The sequence below is a fragment of the Dasypus novemcinctus genome, chromosome 3 (assembly GCF_030445035.2).
Source record: "Dasypus novemcinctus isolate mDasNov1 chromosome 3, mDasNov1.1.hap2, whole genome shotgun sequence".
NCBI lineage: Eukaryota > Metazoa > Chordata > Mammalia > Cingulata > Dasypodidae > Dasypus > Dasypus novemcinctus.
In genome coordinates, this window is record NC_080675.1 from 174,117,150 (window position 1) to 174,138,792 (window position 21,643).

Genomic DNA, 21,643 nt, shown 5'->3' on the forward strand with positions numbered 1-21,643 from the left:
CTGCTTCTTCTACTCTTCCTGGTGACTCTTCCAGACCCCTTTGTCCAGGAGACATCAAGGCATCAGCCCCAGCCTCTTCCCCCTTCAGCCTCAACGTCTCCCTCGCTGATACTTACTCAAGTTGGTCCCTTCTTTGAATCCTTCCCTAAACTCTGTCTGCCCTGAAGCTTCCCCCATCTCTCTTTTCTTCATTGCTAGGTATTTTCAAAGCCTATCTCTATCCATTGCCTCCACGTCCTCATCATATATCCCATGTACCCACTCTCAACGCAGGGTATATACCTTTCCCTCTTACTCTATGGAACCGCTTCAGTTAAGGTCACCAGTGACTTCCTAAAAGAGGAATCCAGGAGGTATTTGTATCTTTATCTTGTTTTGGTCACTTTTCTTATACTTCTCTTAACTGTCTGTCCACTACAGTTTTAAAATTTTTTTATGGCTTCTCTTTCTCTTTCTGCCTCTTTAAAATCAGTGATTGGTAGAAGTTTGGTCCTGAGCTGCTTGTCTTTTCACTCTGTTCATACTTGAAGGATGATCCCATCCGCTCTCCTCATGACCCATGCCACCTCCAATTTTTAACTTCCCACTCTTTATTTCTGTCTCCTGACATTTCTCTTGAGCTTTAGCCCCTTTCCTGTATATCTCCACTTGGAAGTTCCATGTGTATCTCAAATTAAATTTGTCCAAAATAGGGCTTTTAAAAAAATTTCACCCAAACCTTTTCATCAGTCCAGTTGTCTATGCTAGAAACCACAGAACCAGCCTTCACCTTTGGGAAAAGAGCTCTGAAGTTAGATTACCCAGGTTCCAATCCTGGCTCCCCTCCCAAGTAGCTGTGAGTTTGGCAAATAATCTAATTTCTTTGTGCCTCAGTTTCCTCACTTGGAAAAATAGGGAAAGTAAACATAACTGCCTAAAAGGATTGATGTGAAGATGAAATGGATAATAAAGACAAAGCTCTCAGCTTTGTCATTGTTGTCATTGTTTCAGTCATCATTGTTAAACATTGAATGTCCTCAGTTATTTACTGGGCATAGTGCTGGCACTCATTCCATACACATGTCTCCAGGTGCCATATCCTATAGATTTTTTTACTGAAGTGTTCAAAACCTATCAGTCTCTCTCTGGGCCCACTATCACTGACTCAGGGAAGGGTGTCTTTACTTATCACATGCATTGCCACTTCCCCCATCTGTTTTCTCTCCCTCCAGGCTATCTTCCACACTGCTGACAGAGGGATTTTCCTAAAATACAAATCTGATTATGTCATGCCCTACTAAAAATTCTTCAGTGGCTCCTCAAGATAAATCTGTACAGCTTTCCGTGGCTGCCAAGCCCACCCCTCCTCTCCCTGTGTCTGCTGGTGCACCTGCAGTCTATCTTGAACCACTTGCAGTTTCCACTCCAGGCAATGGTTTACCCCCCTGGACCTGTGCCAGTGCTCTGCTCTTCTAAGATATGTTTTCCCTGACCTCCTCCATTGCCCACCTGGTGTTTTGCCTTCTCTTCCTTTAAGACTGTTGAAACATTACCTGCTTTAGGAATTCTTACCTTTGTTTCCTTCCTGCTCCAGGGGAAAGTTGGTTGCTCCATCTTCTGAATCCAGGGACTATATATTTTTTGTCTATTAATTTTTAATGACTAGGGCTCAGAAAGGGAGATTAAAACACTATTACTGGGTGGCGGACTTGGCCCAGTGGTTAGGGCATCTGTCTACCACATGGGAGGTCCGTAGTTCAAACCCTGGGCCTCTTGACCCGTGTGCAGCTGGCCCATGCACAGTGCTGATGTGCACAAGGAGTGCTGTGCCATGCAGGGGTGTCCCCCGCGTAGGGGAGCCCCACGCGCAAGGAGTGCACCCGTAAGGGGAGCTGCCCAGCACGAAAGGAAGTGCAGCCTGCCCAGGAATGGTGCTGCACACACGGAGAGCTGACACAACAAAATGACGCAACGAAAAGAAACACAGATTTCCATGCCGCTGACAACAACAGAAGCAGACAAAGACGACGCAGCAAATAGACACAGAGAACAGACAACTGGGGTGGGAGGTGGGGAGGGGAGAGAAATAAATAAATAAATTTAAAAATCTTAAAAAAAAAAAAAAGAGTCTATCCAAAAGCTCCTAGTGTAACATTAAAAAAAAAAAACACTATTACCAGTGTTTTCATCAATATTTGATTCATTAAAGTAATTAATGTAATTTAAACTTTTAAAAACGTCTTACCAATCTTGAAAATTCATTTATAAATCTAGTAATATGTGTGTGAAAATAAGAGGTACCAATTTCACTTATTCTTTTGGTATAATGCTCAATTTATAAATTAACAACTTAAAATCCTCAATTAATTCATGTATAAATTAGTTAATTAATTTCTCTTATGGATTTTAAAGTGTAATCACTAGTTCTATGTGTAAGATTCGCCTAAGTACTCTAAACCCCATAAAAGCAGACAAAACATACATTAAAAATGTCTACAAAGCTTATTTTTATCATTATACATTATTACTACCATTATATCCAAGACAGAAGCATGAACACCAGGCATTTGATATATATTTTTATCCCACAGTCACAAGCTACTTACCTAACCAAGGGGCACATGATCACCATTTCAGGCGGCTGTGGTTACTCTTCCAAATATCAGGAGTCAGTGCAGCCAAGAGCCCTGTTCTTGATTAGAGATTGGAACCTGGATTCTGAATGTGCCTGGTCCTTCCAGAATGATTCTACCTGAGCTGGCGTTTGTGCAGCAGGCCCCTTACTGATAATAATCAGCTTCTGCCATACCAATAGTCTATAGGACTTCCCTACCCCATGCTTGTCAGCAGAGTCTTGCCCAATTTCATGTGTCAGCTTTTCTGCAGACAGGCATCTTTTCTTGAAATAACCCTTCCTGTAAATTAGCTCGGATTTGCTAGGTGTTTGGGTTGTAGTTCTGTTTTGGAGGATTTTATTCAGCTCTTTCACTCTCTGCCCAGGTCCTGTCATGTAGTTGTATATTGGTTTGCTCTCAAGACCTATGTAGACTGATGGGATTTTTTTGTACTTTGCTTAGGTTGCAGTAACACTGGTTAAAAACTGGTAATCATTTACTCCGGTTTTATAATGTGTATGATTCTCATTATTTACCATTCTGTGGTCCTTTTAGGCCTAGAGCAGTGTCTAGTATACATGGTGGACACTCAATAAGCATTTGTTCAATAAATGATGTCTGTTTTCACTGAGTCGTTATTATAGGGGCTGCGAGAGATTTAAGGTTGAATAAGATATAACAACTGTACTCAACGAGCTTAAGTTAAATAAATGTACTTTTAAAAAAGCTAACCTACTCTAAAATGTGATAGGGTCCTGGAATTTACAAACCTATAAGTGAGAAGTTTTATATTTCTCCATTTTTCTGTGTTTAGTGCTTTGGATTATTTAATTTTTCAAATTATTCATGTATTTCACATGCAATCTACAGGCATGACAAAAAAATTATAAAACACAAAGGAAAAAAAATTACCCACAGTGTCATTACCACGAATTACATTACTCTTAATCTTACTTTCTCTGATAGTATTACATTTATATATGTTTGTAAAAACACAAAACTGATATGCACTGGTTCCTTAACTGCTTTTCTCACTTACTATTTTGTGGTCATATTTCTTAATACCTTTATAGATCCACATCATAATTTTTGGTGGCTGCATAATATGGATATACTAAAATTTAATTTATATAACCAATTTCTTATTGCTGGGTATTGAAGTCATTTTCAGTATTTCAGTAAGAATAGGGAAAATTTGTTGGGTCCTTAGGATGTGCCAGGTGATGAATTTAAGACTTTTATTCATAGTGATTTATCGAAACCTCTCAAAACCCTAAAGAATAGGTGTTATTCTCTTCCCCATTTTGCAGATGAGGAAACTGAGGTGCAAAACAATATGCCCAAAGTCAAAAGTAAGTGCTAGAGCTGGCATTTTTGTCCTAACAATCAGCCTCACAGTTCGGGCTCTTAACTAGAGTTGTGTATAGGGACTGTGTGCTACTGTCTTTGATACTTGTTTGGTAATTTCTTAGGGATAAAACTATCCTAGAAATAAATTGCTGAGCCACCACTGCATATTTTAATGACTTTTGTTATATATGATTGAATTACATTCTTGAAAAATTTTCCCTCCAACTGTGTAAGAGAATATACATTTCTTTTTTTTTTTTTTTCCCTAAAGATTTATTTTTTATTTATTTAATTCCCCTCCCCTCCCCCGGTTGTCTGTTTTCTGTGTCTTTTTGCTGCGTCTTGTTTCTTTGTCCGCTTCTGTTGTCGTCAGCGGCACGGGAAGTGTGGGCGGCGCCATTCCTGGGCAGGCTGCTCCCTCCTTCGCGCTGGGCGGCTGTCCTTACGGGGCACACTCCTTGCGCATGGGGCACCCCTACGCGGGGGACACCCCTGCGTGGCGCGGCACTCCTTGCGCACATCAGCACTGCGCATGGGCCAGCTCCACACGGGTCAAGGAGGCCCGGGGCTTGAACCGCGGACCTCCCATGTGGTAGACGGACGCCCTAACCACTGGGCCAAAGTCCGTTTCCCGAGAATATACATTTCCTTACATTTTTATCAAGACAAGGGCTAAAGATATTGAATATTGGAGTACATTATTATTTTAATTTGCATTTCTTAAATTCTGAAATGAAATGTTCTTGTATTTTTATTGGCATTTTTAGTTTTTTTCTGACTTATTTAGTTCCCCTGGGGTGTTTGTCTCTTATTGATTTCCAAGAACTCTTCATAGTTTCCATAGTGTCAAACTCTGACAAATCATTTTTCCTAGTCAGTGGAAATTGAAATAGATGGTGAAATGTTTTTTTCCTTGTGAAATCAGACCACGACATAGAATGTACATGTGCTGCTTATCACGTAATTATGAAGGGAACCGCTGCTCCCATCGCCAGGTGGGGAACTGGCATCTTGCCGGCTCCCCGGAAGCCCCGTGCGTTCCTTCCTGACCCTACCCGCCTCCCCGCTGTTGTGGGCCGGCCTTCCGGACGCCCCAGCGACTCCTCCTGCTGGTGCTTGCACCCCTCCACGGTGCTCCAGGGTTGGCCTGAGTGGCAGGAGGACATGGCAGCCGTAGGGAGGGGCCATTTCCCAGATTAGGTTTAAAAAGGCTGCGGCCTCCGTCTTGGGCTCCCTCACTCTTTTGGAGCCCTCGCTCCGAGGACAGCCAGCTGCCAGGTCTGCAGGACACCCGGGCAAGGTCCAGGTAGTGAGAAACGGAGGCCCTGGCCCCGGGACCCTTGAGGAACAACCTGCCCACAACCACGCGGGTGAGCTCGGAGGCGGGTCCTCCAGCCTCTGGCCCACGCGGCCCTGGCCCACAGCTTGGCTGCAGCCTGGCCTTCGCTTGCAGGGCTGCCCTGGCAAGGTGCACGAGCCCCGGGAACTTACTGTCCTCCAGTGCTGGAGGCTGAAAGTCCAAAATCAAGGTGTCGGCAGGGCCACGTTCCCTCTGAAGGCTGTCGGGCGCTGGTGGTGACTTGCCAGCGATCGTGGCGTGACTCCCTCTCCTGGGCCACGTGGCTGCCTCTGGTCGTCTCTGCCTGAATTTCTTCTCCTTCTAAGGACGCCAGTCATATTGGCTCAGGGCCCACCTTCATCCAGTTTGACTTTATCTTCAAAGATCCTATTTACAGTAAGTTTGCACTCCCAGGACTGGGCGTTCGGACTTGAGCATGTCCTTTTGGGGACACAGTTCAACTCTTAACTGACCTCGTGAGAAGCCCTGAGCCAGAATCACCGAGCTGTGCTGCTTCTGCATTCCCGACCCCCAGAAATGATGAGAGGTAAGGAATGTGTGTTCTGTAAGCTGCTGAGTTGCGGAGTAATTTTTTACATTGCAGTAGACAACTAAAAACAACTCTCCTGACTTATAATAACACCCTTGCCTTTTTTGTTTTTAAATTTTTTTAAGGAGGTGCTGGGGATTGAACCCAGGATCTCTTACATGTGAAGCAGGTGCTCAACCACTGAGCTACAGCTGCTCCCCAAAGAAAGCTGTTTTTTTCAGTTCGTTTGTTTTTAGGAGGTATGGGGGATCAAACTCAGGACCTGGGAAGCAGGTGCTCAACCACTTGCGCTACAACCCCCCCGCAATATCCTTGCTTTTAATTACAGTTCTATCACCGACGTGTGTATATTTCTAAATAAAACAATTTGCTTTTGCTTTTTTTTTTACTTTTCATAAATGGAATTGTGTTATGTTTTCTATTGGCTCTTACCTCAACATTGTGTATAATTTTATCCATGCGGTTGTCCATAGCTGTAGTTTTTTTTTTTTTTCCAGTCTAGAGAGTCATTGTATCTGTATGCCCGCTATTGGTGATATTTAGGTGTCCGCCTGTCGATGGACACCTGTGCGGTCTCCAGTTTGGGACTGTCATCACAGTGCTGCTCTCTGGACAGAATTGGGGGGCCTGTTTCCAGGTACAGGTCTCTCCTCTGTGTTTACCTGGTGGTGCAATCGCTCGCTTAAAGGGTATGGGCTTTGTGATGGTGAAGTCCGCGGGACGCTTTGGCTACATTTTTGTGTCTGGCTGTTGGGTCAAGCCAGCACTGACTTCGTCGTTACTGGGAAGATATTTCCTGGGTTTGACTCAGCAGTCAGCCGATTGCATCTAAGGCTGATAACATTCAGCAATGAGGGAAGTCTCATCAACCAGGGGAAGGCCTGAAAGGGAGAAAGAAGAGTTCCCATCTCTCCTTCCTCAGCCAGCCAGCTTCTCCTGGGAATTCATCCCAGCTTGTGGCCTGCCTTATGGATTCTGGACTTGCCAATCCCCAAGGTTTTGTGAGTCAGTTCCTAGGAAAAGTCTCATAATATTTACATGCACGTTTGTGGCCTGTCAGTTCTGTTTCCCTGGAGAACCCTGGCTAATTCCGGAATCTTCTTTAACTTTATTGGATGCAGTGACTTGAATAATGGTCCCCAAAAAGATATGTCTGAGTTTAACCTCTGGAACCTGTGATCGTGATCTTATTTGGAAAAAGGGTCTCTATAGAGGTGGTTAAGTTAGAGATCACTGGACTCTAAATCCAGGGACAGGTGTCCTTGTAAGAGAAAAAGGCAGAGGGAGATTTGAGAGGCAGAAGCACAGAGAAGAGGCTGCGGAAACCGAGGCAGGGGTCGGAGTTGCCGGAGCCCCAGAAGCTGGAAGGGGCTCGGAAGGGTTCTGCCCCAGCGCCCTCCACGGGGACATCGTCCTGCCAAGGCCTTGACCTGGACTTTGGGCCTCAGAACCAAGACAGAATACGTGTCTGTTGCTTTTAAGCCACCCAGTGCGTCGTCTTTAGCTCTGGCAGCCCCTGAACTCACACAGTAGGTGATGCCAGACTTTACGTTCCCGCCGGCAGGCTATGAGGGCCCCGTTGCTCTACGTCCTTGTCCACACTTGGTATTATCAGACTTTCTCATTTTTGCCCATTGGGTGGGCACGGAGGTTTTAATTTGCGTTTCCTGGGACTAATAGACTCATTTATTGTCTCCCGAATTTCCTTTTTAGTGACATGTGCTAAGTATTTTGTCCATTTAAAATTTTTACTTTTTATTTACAAGAGCTCTTTATATATTGGAGTTGTGTTTTGCAAATAGCTTCTAGGACTCTATGACTTGTCTTTTCATTCTTGGAAGACTGAGGTGTCTTGATATGAAGAAATTATTTTTAAAATAATAGGATTTATCAGTCTTTTTACCATTTTTGGTCTTTGTTTTAATGAGCAGTTTATTTTTTGGTAGCCTGTTTTATCAGTGTTTTCCATTAAGATTTCTGACTGAAATCATGTTTAGAAAAGCTTCCTTACTCAGAGATTACACAATATTTGCTAAACATTGTGGTTTTATTTTTATGGTTTCATATTTAAAGCTATTTAAACCATTATTTCATCAGGATTTTTTGAAGCTACGGTAATAGCAGTTTAAAAATGTAATGAGGCTGGAGACGAGACCAGAGGCCGAACTCGGGATCTGACAAGATGGCCGGGCTGCCCCGCAGGATTATCAAGGAAACCCAGCGTTTGCTGGCAGAACCAGTTCCCGGTATTAAAGCAGAACCAGATGAGAGCAACGCCCGTTATTTTCATGTGGTCATTGCTGGCCCCCAAGATTCCCCCTTTGAGGGAGGGACTTTTAAACTTGAACTATTCCTTCCAGAAGAATACCCAATGGCAGCCCCTAAAGTACGTTTCATGACCAAAATTTATCACCCTAATGTAGACAAGTTGGGAAGAATATGTTTAGATATTTTGAAAGATAAGTGGTCCCCAGCACTGCAGATTCGCACAGTTCTGCTATCGATCCAGGCTTTGTTAAGTGCTCCCAATCCAGATGATCCATTAGCAAATGATGTAGCGGAGCAGTGGAAGACCAACGAAGCCCAAGCCATAGAAACAGCTAGAGCATGGACTAGGCTATATGCCATGAATAATATTTAAATCGATCTGATCATCAAGTGTGCATCTCCTGTTCTGCCAAGACTTCTTCCTTTTTTGTTTGCATTTAATGGACACAGTCTTAGAAACATTACAGAATAAAAGCCCAGACATCTTCAGTCCTTTGGTGATTAAATGCACATTAGCAAATCTATGTCTTGTCCTGATTCACTGTTGTAAAGCATGAGCAGAGGCTAGAAGTATCATCTGGATTGTTGCAAAACGTTTAAAAGCAGTGGCCCCTCTCCTGCTTTTATTCAGTTCCCCCATCATGGTTTAAGTATAAAAGCACTGTGAATGAAGGTAGTTGTCAGGGTTAGCTGCAGGGGTGTGGGTGTTTTTATTTTATTTTTATTTTTGAGGAGGGAGGTAGTTTTATTTTAATTTTATGAGCCCCCCCCCCTTTTAATGGTAATCTAATTAAATGCATTGGTTAAAAGCAGCTAACCAGTTCTGTAGAATATACCCTCTAGCCAAGTCTAACTTTAGAAGCTGTAGATGGACAAGCTTGATTAAACCAAAATGGGAACATTAAACAAACATCACAGCCATCACTAATAACATTGTGACTTTGCTGTCAAGTGTAGACTCCTCCCTTCAAAAAAAAAAAATCTTGTGACTTTTGTATGGCTTGTCTGGAAACTTCTGTAAATCTTATGTTTTAGTAAAATATTTTTTGTTATTCTAAAAAAAAAAAAAAAAAAAAAAAAAAAAAATAAAAATAAAAATGTAATGAATAGTTATCAAGTTTATTGGAGAATCTAGCCTCTTCCTATTTATCTGAAATGTTACCTGTACATAAAATGAGTTCTGACACTTCCTTTAGTGACTGCTAACCTTGGGGTACATCTGTGATGGGACAATTCTCTGCTCGTTATTCTCGGGTTTCAGCATTTCTCTGCCATTTCTTCAGATTTTCTCAGTGAACTTTAGGCTCCTTTTGTTAATTTCCTCAAGACATCGGCGGCAGCATCATTATTGGGACTGTGTTCTAGATTTATTTGTGGAAAAACTGACTCGTTTGCAATTTTGTTTTGTCATTTATTTGTGAATTATTTTCCTCAGTAAAATTTTTGCATTTTTTATTTCCATATAGGTCTGGCACATTCTGCTTAAGTATTCTGAGTATATAATGCTTTTTGTTGCTTTTTGTGAATTGATCCTTTTCTCCTGTGTTTCTAATGTACGTATTTTCAAACCACGACGCCTTTGGAGGCGTGGCCAGAAGGCCAGCTCTCTGGTCAGCTCTTACGTTTGCTGTACTGAGTTTTGTTTACAGAAATCATGCTGCTGCTGAAAATATATATAACTTTTCTGAATGGTTATTATTATTTGAAAACTTTTTTGTATATACTTATTTTTAATTAATACCCTTTATTGGTTTTAGTTACTTTTTAGTGATTTGTCTTGGATTTTCCAGGTGTTCATTTATTCATTCAAAATGTATTTATTGAGTGCCTACTGTGGATCAGACATTTTTCTAGGTGCTTGAGCTGTATCTGTGAATAAAACAGATGAGTGTATTATAGGTTTGAAAGTGATAAGCACTATAGAAAAAAAGAAAATGGAAAGCAAAGCAAAGAGGGAGCAGGAGAGCTGCAGGTGGGCTATGGGGGTCAGTTGCAGGTTTTAACAGGCTGATCAGCATAGGCCTCCCTGGGAAGGTGACATGGGCATGGCGGGGAGCTGGCCACGTGGACACAAAGGCATGGCGGGGAGGGAGCTGGCCACGTGGACACAAAGGCAAGGCGGGGAGGGAGCTGGCCACGTGGACACAAGCTGGACATGTGTGGTAGGCAGAGGGCATAGCCTGTGCAAGGCAGGAGCCGGCCCAGGGTGTTTGAAGACCAGGGAGGAAAGGGGTTGGCACACTGGAGGGGAGAGGGAGATGGCTGGTGAGGGAGGATTGGGGGCAGAAGGGCATTCGTGCAGGATTTTATCTTACCGTAGATGAAGCACTTGGTGAACATCTGTAGAATGAATTAAAAAAAAAAATAGACATTGAGTATTCAGAGTGCATAAAAACACATTTAAAAGAATACATGGGGAAGCGGATGTGACTCAAGTGACAAAGCGTCTGCCTACCACATGGGAGGTCCAGGATTCAAACCCAGGGCCTCCTTGACCCGTGTGGAGCTGGCCCATGCGCAGTGCTGATGCACGCGAGGAGTGCGGTGCCACGCAGGGGTGTCCCCCATGTAGGGGAGCCCCACATGCAAGGAGTGCACCCCACAAGGAGAACCACTCCACACAAAAAAGGAGCAGCCTGCCCAGGAGTGGTACTGCACACACGAAGAGCTGATGCAGCAAGATGACGCAACAAAAGGAGATGCAGATTCCTGGTGCCGCTGACAAGAATACAGCGGGCATAGAAGAACACACAGTGAATGTACAGAGAGAGCAGACAATGGGGGGGGGTGGGGAGGATGGGGAAGGGGAAATTAAAAAAAAAATAATACATGCTTTTCTTGAGGCAGAAATGGGGCAGGAGAGTGAGGGCGGTGGAAAAGCGTATGGACTGGCTGTTTTGCTTAGGTCTTATCCTGGCTGGGGAGGATGGGGCCAAAAAGTTTGACTTCCCTTGGAGGTTACAAATGGGGAGGCCTGCCCTGTGCGCCATGAGAGCAGAACCCTGTAAGTGCTTTCTTGGGGTGAAATACCTCCCGCTGACCCTGGAGAGGGTGAGGCGGGTGGCAGGGAGGATTATGAAGAAGGAAATCAGTTGGTTCCAACTGAGGACTGTGGCTTCAGGCTTCGTTTCTGCCGTCTCACTTTTTAGCTCAGCTCTTAAGTATCCAGGAGACCAGAACTCCTTTGTAACTTGTTGCTCCACAATGGGAGTAATGAAGAACTGTGTTTTTAAGTTGTCTTCCTATTTCAATTGCAATTCAATGATCAATGGTCAGTGTTGGTTCTTGTTAAATTTATGAGCTCTAATAGCACTTTCAAAAAAGATGATTTACCCTTTTGGAGAGGGAAAGAAGGAAAAGTTCTTTAAAAATACGCTCTTTTATAATACCTTCCGAATTATTCATAGGTTTAACACTAGAATAAGTATCAGTGATCCTTTTGCTGTGTTGAAGGAGCTTTCAGTCTCTTTGGAGAGATTCTGCTCACCCACCCACCGCACCCTATACACATGATTTGATAATGGTTTTCTTAAATTTCAACTATGGAAAAAATTCAACCCAAAAGTATTAAATAATATCTGGTGTGGGATTTCACATTTCTTTCATACAAGTCTCTCCCTTTTGGCCCACCCAGTTTCACCACCCTTACAACACACTTTAGCGAGATTCGAAGTGAATACGTTAATGTATGTTTGCCCATCAATGCCTTGTGTTGAGGGAAATACAGAGGAGAGTGTGGTGGAAGGCTCAGGATTTGCTTGCTTTCTTTGTAATACAAAGTGCTTTTTGTTGTTCTGTGTATGTGCCATCATCAGACAACTTCATCTAGAATGCACAGCAATTCTGTAATATGGCTCTGCCTGGTGCAAAATACCTCATTTTGTATAGAAATGCAGAATTGCTTCGTGTAGATAGAATAGAAAGAATCTTTGCTTCATTCACATATGAATAAGAACTCTGTTCATGGAAGAGACAAGTGCCTCTTATTGTTTGGAAGCTGTATGAATTTTAAATTAAGCTGATGGCCTACTATATTATATTTTTCAGTGGAAAATACAGCTTTGCTTATCCACGTTTGGAGCTTTATGCCAGATGAATTTTGTTGTGAAGTTTTGTTACTACCTAAAGGACGTTGTGGTTGCCCCAGTGATTGGCGATCAGTGAATTGCTTTAGCAAAATGGTATAATTTTAACTTTTAAAAAAATTGTGTTCATTTATATTCTCTTGTCCCACTTAGCATTGGAAGTAGCTTGTAAGAACATAAAACAGTGAATTGTGAATAGGAATGATGAATCATATTGAGGGGAAATGCAAATGCCATGTAGAAAAGTTAAGGCTTGTGGAGGTCTGGGGTGGTTGTGGCAGTGGAACATAAATACACATATAAAAAGGTCTGTAGAGTTACTGTCAAGTTTGATGTGCTTCCTGGCAGCCAAAGGGAAAAGGGAAAAGCAATCCATTACACACTTAATCCTTTCTCTGCCTACCACTGAGCTGGGGTAAGACGGGCTTTCTCAAAAGAAAGGTGGCCAATCAGAAGAGCAGATTAAGTGAAGGAACGCCTTGGGCTCTTCCTCTCTAAAGGCGCTGCGTCTGGCCTGCCACCTGCAGGGCTTCAGGGAGAAACAGGCCTGGGGAGTGCCTGGTGCCAGTCCCACCAGCTCTGTTCAAGGTGTGACCTTCTGACCTTTGAAGGTCCTTAGCAACAGGAGAAAAAATAAGGAAAAATGAGTGAGTTTCCATCAAATCTGAATTTACTCAATTTCTGAGCTTATATTCTTATAATTTTAGATTTGAAGGTCCATTTTTATATGAAACAATGACAATAGTGAAAAAATAAGTCCTTACCTGGGAAGGTGAAAAGTTGGAAACACTTTGTGGCATGTGTATTTTTTTTTTTCCCAAAGATTTATTTTTATTAATTTCTCTCCCCCTGCTCCCCCCACCCTTAGTTGTCTGTTCTCTGTGTCCATTTGCTGTGTGTTCTCCTTTGTCCACTTCTGTTGTCAGCGGCACGGGAATCTGTGTGTCTTTTTGTTGCATCATCTTGTTGTGTCAGCTCTCTGTGTGTGCGGTGCCATTCCTGGGCAGGCTGAACTTTCGCATTGGGTGGCTTTCCTTACGGGGTGCACTCCTTACACGTGGGGCTCCCCTACGCGGGGGACACCCCTGTGTGGCAGGGCACTCCTTGCGTGCATCAGCACTGCACATGGGCCAGCTCCACACGGGTCAAGGAGGCCCGGGGTTTGAACCGTGGACCTCCCATGTGGTAGACGGACGCCCTAACTACTGGGCCAAGTCCGTTTCCCACGTGAATTTTTATGATGGATATTTACTGCTTGCACAATCCCAAAGTCGGGAAACTTCTCTCGGGTATGGGCATTCCTCCACGGGCCTCGTCTCCTAGGTCACGGTGAAGTTCCCCGGATGTTCTCTTTGCAGTGTGCGCGCCCCCCGCGCAGCCCCTCCTGGCTCCCGGAAGCCACGCCCTTGCCCTTTGCCATCCCTGCAGGGGCTTCCCCCTGGCAGCACACCCCAGTGTTGCACAGCAGCAAGCTGGCAGGGGCCCAGGGTAAGGGGACAGTGCTGTCCTCGGCCAAGAGGGCGCCGACCCCGGGAAGGACTGACGCGCGCCTGCCGTGAGCTTCTGATGATGGCTGCAGCGCGGACTTGCTGCGGGGGAAATCCCGCGTGGAGAAGCCCAGGGTTCGGGGTTGTGCAGGCCTGTGTCCCCTGAAGACGGCCCAGGGAGGGGTCAAATGCCGCCTGCTGCGGAAGGAGACTCGGCGCAACCCGCTCACAGGGTCAAGGGCTCACAAGGTTCAACTTCTCAGGAAGTCCTAGCGCCCAGGTCGAGGTGGGCCTGGGGGCCGGGCCTCTGGCCCAGGTGCAGGGCATCAGCCACCTGGTGTGGTAGGAGAGAGGCCTCGTCTAGTCCCTTTAAAAGCCCACTGAGTAAATGCTACGAAGGCTTTCCTCTTTGGTCCTCATACCTCTACAACGCCGTACTGTTCGTCTACTTCTTGACTTTCCTGTGGTCTCAGTAGATTTCATTTTTTAAAAATGAAAAAAAATTTTTTATTTTATTTCTTTCTTTCTCTCCCCCCACCCGTTGTCTCCTCTCTGAGTCCATTCGTGTCTGCTTGGATTCTTTTCAGTGGCACCGGGAATCTGTGTCTCTTTTTGTTGCGTCATCTTGCTGCGTCAGCTCTCCGTGTGTGCGGCGCCACACCTGGGCGGGCTGTGCTTTCTTCACAAAGGGCGGCTCTCCTTACAGGGCACACTCTTTGTGTGTGGGGCTCCCCTACGCGGGGACACCCCTACGTGGCACGGCGCTCCTTCGCGCATCAGCACTGCGCATGGGCCAGCTCCACACGGGTCAAGGAGGCCCGGGGTTTGAACCGCGGACCTCCCATGTGGTAGGTGGATGCTCTATCAGTTGAGCCAATTCCACTTCCCGGTAGATTTCATTTTGAAGCTACTCCTTGGGTTAGAAGTCCTGGAGGTGCTTATGTCGCAAAGAGCCTGCTTTTTAGCAGCCTTCACGGTGTGTAAGCCCACCGCCTTCCTGTTCTCGGAGTCAGAAGAGCTACTTTGGGCTTGGATGGCCACTCAGGTCTGGTTTTCCTGCACTTCAGAGGTGAAAAGCCCCTGTATCTTCCTTGCCTGGTAGCAGAGAGCAACAAAGGCCCCCAGTGTGGCTGTGCGCTGACGTAATCTCTCCCCGACTTCTCCCTCCCCCCTGCCCCTCTCCCCCACTACTCACACACACACTCACTAGCTGTAATCAGCACTTCTTTTTATTTATCTATTTTAATAATAAATTGCCATTTTAAAAAGATATATAAATCACAAAAAATGTTACATTAAAAAATATAAGAGGCTCCCACATACCCCACTTCCCACCCCTGTGCTCCTCCCACATCGGCAACCTCTTTCATCATTGTTCCCCCACCTTGGCCTTGCTGCCACCCACCTCACTCCATCCCTCCCACCCCGCCAGCTCCCTCCAGCTTGGAGCACATCGACAACACCAACTAGATGAAGAAGCTACCAGCAGCATTTTAAAAATTTATTTTTCTCTTTCCCTGCCCCCCATTGTCTGCTCTCTGCATCCATTCACTGTGTGTTCTTCTGTGTCTGCTTGGATTCTTGTCAGCAGCACCGGGAATCTCTATCTCTTTTTGTTGCGTCATCTTGTGTGTCAACTCTCTGTGTGTGTGTCGCCATCCTGGGCAGACTGCACTTTTTTTCACACGGGGTGGCTCTCCTTCTGGGGCGCACTCCTTGCATGTGGGGCTCCCCTACGTGGGGGACACCCCTGCATGGCACAGCACCTCTTGCGTGCATCAGCACTGTGCATGGGCCAGCTCACCACACAGGTCAGGAGGCCCTGGTTTTGAACCCTGGACCTCCCATGTGGTAGGTGGATGCTCTATCAGTTGAGCCACGTCCGCTTCCCTATTTTTATTTTTTGTTTTCTAACATGGCAGTCTTGTTTTTATTTTTTTAAATTTTTGTTTTCCTACTTGACAGTCTTGAGTTTGAAATTCGCAGGGGAGGCTGACAGGTTGGACACGTAGGAGCTGATGTCACAGTCTTGACCCAGTTTCTTCTTCCTCTGGAAACCTCAGTCTTCTGCTCTTAAGGCCCTCAAGTGATTGGTTGAGGTCCACCTGCATTATCCAGTAAGGTCAATTGACGTCAGTTGATAATCACAGCCGCAGAAGACCTTTACAGCAACATCTAGGCTAGCATTTGACCGAACAGCTGGGTCCCGTAGTCTATCCAAGTTGGCTCATAAAATCAGCCATCACACACCTTAGTGATAGCTTTCGTGATCCTAACCCAACTCCCCTCTCCGTTCTCGCTCCAGCCAAACCCTCCACAGCTGAGCCACGGTAGCTCTGTCACTGTCTGTCCCTAGCAATACTTGACACCTGCATGCTTCAGTGCCTGAGCCCAGGCATCCCCCTCACTTGGGAATATCCCCCCACTCCTCTTAGCCTCTGCAGATGCTGCTCACTCTCCAGGGCCTGCTTTCCATCCTATTTTCCTTAGTGAGTTTTTCCTACCTGCCCAGGCCATACCCTTGTTTTCTACCGTAGACTCTACTTCACGCTGCTTGGTCCTTGGTTAGTGGTGGACACATCTGCCTCTCCCCCTGCATTGTGACCCTGTGTTCATTTCTGCTTCCAGGCCAACGAGGGCACAGTAGGTGCTCCATGTGTCTTTGCTGAATGGAAGTTTCCATCCAACCCTAACAGCCACCAGGGCAGAAAATCAGAAATGAATAAGGAGCATCAATGGACGATCATTGTAGCAGTTTGATATGGTTATGAATTCCAAAAATAGATATTGGATTATGTTTGTAAACTGGCCTGAACCTGGGGTTGATTGAGTTATGATTAGGGCTTTGATTGGGCCATGTCATTGGAGCGTCGAGTTCCCATCCTTTGGTGGGTGGGGACTCACAGATAAAAGGTATGGCAAAGGACAGAGTTGGGGGTTTCTGATGTTGGAATTTTGATGCTGGAGTTTGATGGTGAAGACTTAAACTGGAGCCCTTGGAAGTAAGCTCACAGAAGAAAGAGAAGCCAGCGCCAGGAAGAAAGGAACCTTGAACCCAGAGAAGAGCAAGTGCCGGGAACGTAGGAACCCAGGAAGCCTGAACCCTCACAGATGTCGGCAGCCATCTTGCTCCAAGTAGACTTTGGTGAGGGAAGTAACTTATGCTTTATGGCCTGGTATCTGTAGGCTCCTACCCCAAATAAATACCCTTTATAAAAACCAACCAATTTCTGGTATTTTGCATTAGCACCCCTTTGGCTGGTTAATACAGTCATCTTAAATGAGATTATAGGTGAATTCAAAGTGGAGATCCCTGATTGATACAGCCCAGGACATGGAAAACACCACGTGAAACAGTCCCTGGGGGGGTGCTCCCTCCCCCGGCCCACCCCTCTGTGTTGTCTGGTAGCCAGCCTCACCGGCCTTCCTGGATGGTGGTAGAGATTGTGTATGAGCCAAAGGGGCTAACATCTCAGGGCCCAGACTTTCCGATAATAGTATGTGAACATGTTTTTTTTTGTACTAGGAGGTGTAATGTTCTATAATTTCTCTGTAAATGAGAAATTATCTCAAAATTAAGTGTTTTTTCTTTTTAAATCAAAAGTCAAATTCTATGGATGGATATCCAGTTAAAAAGATCACGATGACTGCCAAGAAAGGTTGTGTTTCCCTTTCTCTAGGCAGATATTAGTTGTGGCTTGCAGTTTAGGAGCAGTTTGCAGAGACGTTAATTATATTTTGGGGCAGGAATTTTTGTGCCCTTTTTGACACCTTGACATTTACGTAAAGGAATCGTGGGCTCAGTTTATTCACAGCTGTTATGGGTCAGGTATCTGCTCCCTGGCTGAATAATGATCCCTAAGACGTTTGTGTCCCAGCCCCTGGGAATTGTGAATATTACCGTATATGACAAAAGGCACTTTGCAGATGTGGTTAAGTTAAGGATCTTGAGAAGGGGAGATTATCCTGGATTTCCTGGGTGGGTGCAATGCAATCAGGGATATTTGTAAGAGGGAGAGAGGGCAGAGAAAGAGAAGGCAATGGGAAGATGGAAGCAAGAAGTTAGAGTGATGTGAGGAAGGGGCTGTGAGCCTAGGAATGCAGGCAGCCTCTAGATGTGAGAAAAGGGACGGAAACGGATTCTCCTCTGGCGCTGCCAGCAGAAGCCAGCCCTGCAAGCCCCTTGATATTAGGCCGGTAAGACTAACTGTAGACTTCTGACCTCCAGAACTGTAAGGGCAAACATTTGAGTTGTTGAAAGCCACACTGCTCTTGCTAATTTGTTTTAGCAGCAGTAGGAAACAAATACACTGGGTGAAGGCTTTTCCATGCCCGGGTTCGTACTTACGCCATAGTGATGCCTCAGTATGCACCATGGTTAGTGCCATTAGCATTTCAGACCCTGACCTGGCCTGGAAAAACTCTTTTGATGCTTTGCTTACTCGCTGGTACCTTATTCTAGCCCCCCACTTTGATCACCTGTATGTCAAGTGGAATTGGAATGAATCCCAGAGCTAACAGGTGGTGAGCCCAATGTCACTTCCCAAAAATGTCATGGGTGCTTTGGAAAGTGTTTAGCTTGGAAGTGCCTGATTTTAGGTATCAAGTCATTTTGAGCCAGGGTAAAGGGAGGTGGGTGGGAGGGTAAAGTCAGAGGGAATGGAAACGATTCTTAGGCAGGATTTCTCAAACCTGTGAGAATTAAGGAGGCCCCCTCCCCCTTTTTAAAAAGGGGTTCCTCCTGTTGACTTAAATTGAATTTTATTATACTGTTTACTTAAATATGTATGAACATAATAACAAGTATAGACTTACGCTTACAGCTTTAAGCCAACTATAAGCCCAAATTTACTTAAAATTAAATGCAAATAAAATACAAATCCAAGAAAATTCAAATGAACATCACTGAGTTAATGTTGTGGATAATGTTTTGCTAAATCTAAATTGGTGTTCCCAATATATTTTCATGCACACTTGTAAAGTTCGAGCACGTTATCTTTGTTTCAACTGAAGTGTATTTAACTCATAACAAAGATATTATGTTGAAATAAACATATAAACGAGAGTAATTGATCTACCAAGAACAGTTTTCAGACTGAAGTGTAGAAGTTCAATTGATATCATTTGTGTATATATAAAACCAGACAAAGGCGACCAAAGTATTTAGGGATGCTCATTTAAGGATTAAAGTCAAGAAGGCTCTTACCTATGGTGAGGAAGGGCTGTGGGGACTTCTGGGTTGCTGGCGGTGTTCAGTTTCACAACCCAAGTATTGGTTTCTTGAACCTGTTTTGGGGGCTTATTATTTTTTTTTTTTTAAGATTTATGTGTTTATTTCTCCTCCCTTCTGCCCCACCCCCGCCCCAGCCGTCTGCTCTCTGTGTCCATTTGCTGCGTCTTCTTCTTGGTCCGCTTCTGTTGTCAGCGGCAGGGGAATCCGTGCTTCGTTTGGTTGCGTCATCTTGCTGTGTCAGCTCTCCGTGTGGGTAGTGCCATTCCTGGGCAGGCTGCACCCTCCTCCACGCTGGGCGGCATCCCTTATGGGGTGCACCCCCGCAAGTGGGTCTCCCCCACGTGGGGTCACCCCCATGTGGCACGGCACTCCCTGCACTCATCAGCACTGCGCGTGGGCCAGCTCTACACGGGTCAAGGAGGCCCGGGGTTTGAACCGCGGACCTCCCAGTGGTGGATGGACGCCCCAACCGCTGGGCCAAGTCGGCCTCCCAGGGCTTATTTTTTAAAGACTTAAAAACACCAGCTTGTTGGATTATTATGGAGTGAACAGTAGGGTAACCCCATCAAGGACAAGGGTTAGAATGTGGCCAGGACCCCAGAAGCCCCCCAGGTAGCCTTTCACAGTTACACGCTCCCTCTCCCTCCAAGGATAACCATTATCCTATTTTCGTGGCAATCACTTGCTGCATTTGTTTACAGTTTGACAACCTAACTGTGCATCCCTAAATACCATGCATACTCTGACCTATTTTTGAACTTTATAAAAACAGGGTCACATTGTATCTTTCTTTTGTGTTGGACTTTTCACTCAACATTTATCTTTTGAGTTCTGTCCACGTTGGTCTGCTGTATAGGATACCATTTTGTATAACTACACCATAACTGATTTATCCATTCTCCTAATGATGGACTTCTGGATTACTTTTAGTTTGGAAGTATTCCAAATAATGCTGCTAGGATCATGCTCAGGCATGTCTCTTGGAACTTGTATCTAGGAGTAGATTGTTGGGTCATACAGTGTGCATTATTGTAAAATAGTACACTGTTTACCAAAATGTTTCTCTGTGGTGGTTTTCATTTTAATTTGTAGTTACCTGATTTTGAATGAAGCTGAGTAAATTTTTATATGTTTATTGCCCACTCGGATTTCCTCTTTTGGGAAGCATCTGTTCAAATATTTTGCCTGTTTTTCTGTTTGTCTTTTTTTCTTATTGCTTTATGGGATATGTGCAATTTAGAGGTAAGATATTGTCCATTGTATGTTGATATTAAATTATTTATTATTGCAGAGATCTTTCCCATTCTCTTAATGGTGTCTGTTGATGAATGGAAGGCCCTGATTTTAATGTAGTCAAGTTTATCCATTTTTTTTTCCCTTGGAAAAACACTTTTATATATTCTGCATAAGAAATTTAGAATTTGAAAGTTTAGTTACAGGACTCATGGACCCAGAACTTTTTGCATGCCCAGCTGGCCTTTTCTGAGGCTTCAGTTTCCTCTTACTGATATTTACTCTTCCCTTTCCAGTGTCAAAAGCCTGCTCCTTAGAGAATAAATGGTTACCAAACGTACAGCTTCCTGTGGCAGAAAGAGAGATTTTACATGAGCAAAACCTGAACTCTCTAATAAAACAAACCAAAGCATAGAGCAAAAGAGATTCTGTATCCTAAGTCAGAGGCCAGCCAGGATACAGAAACCCTGCTAGGTATTTCAGATAAAAGGGATTTAATACAGAGATCTGCCTGCAGAGGTACCGGAAGGCTGAAAAGAACAAGAGTGGATGTTGCGGTCATCTAGAGGGTGGTAACTGCAGGGGGCACCTGCCACCCCTGAGGGGCTGAGGGAGCACAAGGAGAGAGGTGGAGACTCCCAAACCTAAGCGCTCAGGAGGGGCTCCCCTGGCCCTGCCACCACCCCAGCGGGTGGGGACAGCCGGACTTGAGGGGCCGAGCGGGCACCACGTGTGGTCACTGGCTGTCCCAGGAGCCTGGGAGCCGGAGCCTTGGCTGCTGTGGGAAGGGAGCTGCCGGCGGCTGGAAGCAGGAGCATGGCTTGTTCTTCTCACTCCCTCCTTGAGCCGTGAGAACGGAACTAGCGGGCGGCCTCAGGGACGCTGAGATCTGCAGGTAGATGAGCACTAGCTCCAGCGTCACCGGGTCCCCGTGGGAGGGTGGGTGCGGGGCCAGGAGATGTTAGGTGAACGGGTGGCAGGGGTTCTGAGCGGGCAGTTGTCCAGATGAGAACATCTCACAACAATGGGAGAAGGGTCACGCTCATCTCATCGCCGATTCGATGGACTCTGGCCCACGGGCCAGCAGGGGATACGATTGGCGGTCCAGTCCCCTGCGGGGATGTGCCTGTCCCTGAGCAGGGGCAGTGTCTGAGCCAAGCTGGCCGGGCTGAAGGAGGCTCTGGGGCAGTGTTTGCTGCTTGTGACATGTCTGAGTGTTTTCCAACATCAACTTGAGTCAATTTTGGATTTGTAGCAAGGTCAAGTTTAGAAGTCATGCCATTGGAGGCCTTGCTCTAGTCCCATTTTTTATTACCTGGGTAATTGTTTCTTCCGGGAGGGGCAATGGGGAGAAGCGGGTTGGGCATCCCGAGCGAGAGGGAAAGGATGAGTTCAGCGTGGGGCAGGCTGAATCTGGACATCCAGGAGGCAGCTGGATTCAGGGATCTGGAGCTCAGGGAATGGAGCTTTTGGGCTAAAGGTATAAATTTGGATAATTAATAGT

General features: G+C 45.3%; 2 protein-coding genes and 1 pseudogene across 3 annotated transcripts in view; 2 read left to right on the top strand and 1 right to left on the bottom strand.

Moving 5' to 3' along the window:
• The window catches only part of LOC139438261 (kelch domain-containing protein 9 pseudogene), a 37,778-nt pseudogene extending 31,973 nt beyond the window's left edge, over positions 1-5,805 (bottom strand).
• SH3GL3 (SH3 domain containing GRB2 like 3, endophilin A3) overlaps positions 1-21,643 on the top strand; it is a 183,445-nt gene that overhangs the window by 49,004 nt on the left and 112,798 nt on the right. The gene's annotated exons all lie outside the window — the stretch shown is intronic.
• On the top strand, positions 7,981-8,625 carry LOC131278064 (ubiquitin-conjugating enzyme E2 N). The gene has a single exon (XM_058294749.1). The coding sequence runs from the start codon at positions 8,016-8,018 to the stop codon at positions 8,472-8,474; it is 459 nt and encodes a 152-aa protein (XP_058150732.1). The 5' UTR covers positions 7,981-8,015; the 3' UTR covers positions 8,475-8,625.

Bases quoted from the DNA above. Each gene is read 5' to 3' on its own strand.
- LOC131278064 (XM_058294749.1), top strand. From the start codon at position 8,016: ATGGCCGGGCTGCCCCGCAGGATTATCAAGGAAACCCAGCGTTTGCTG.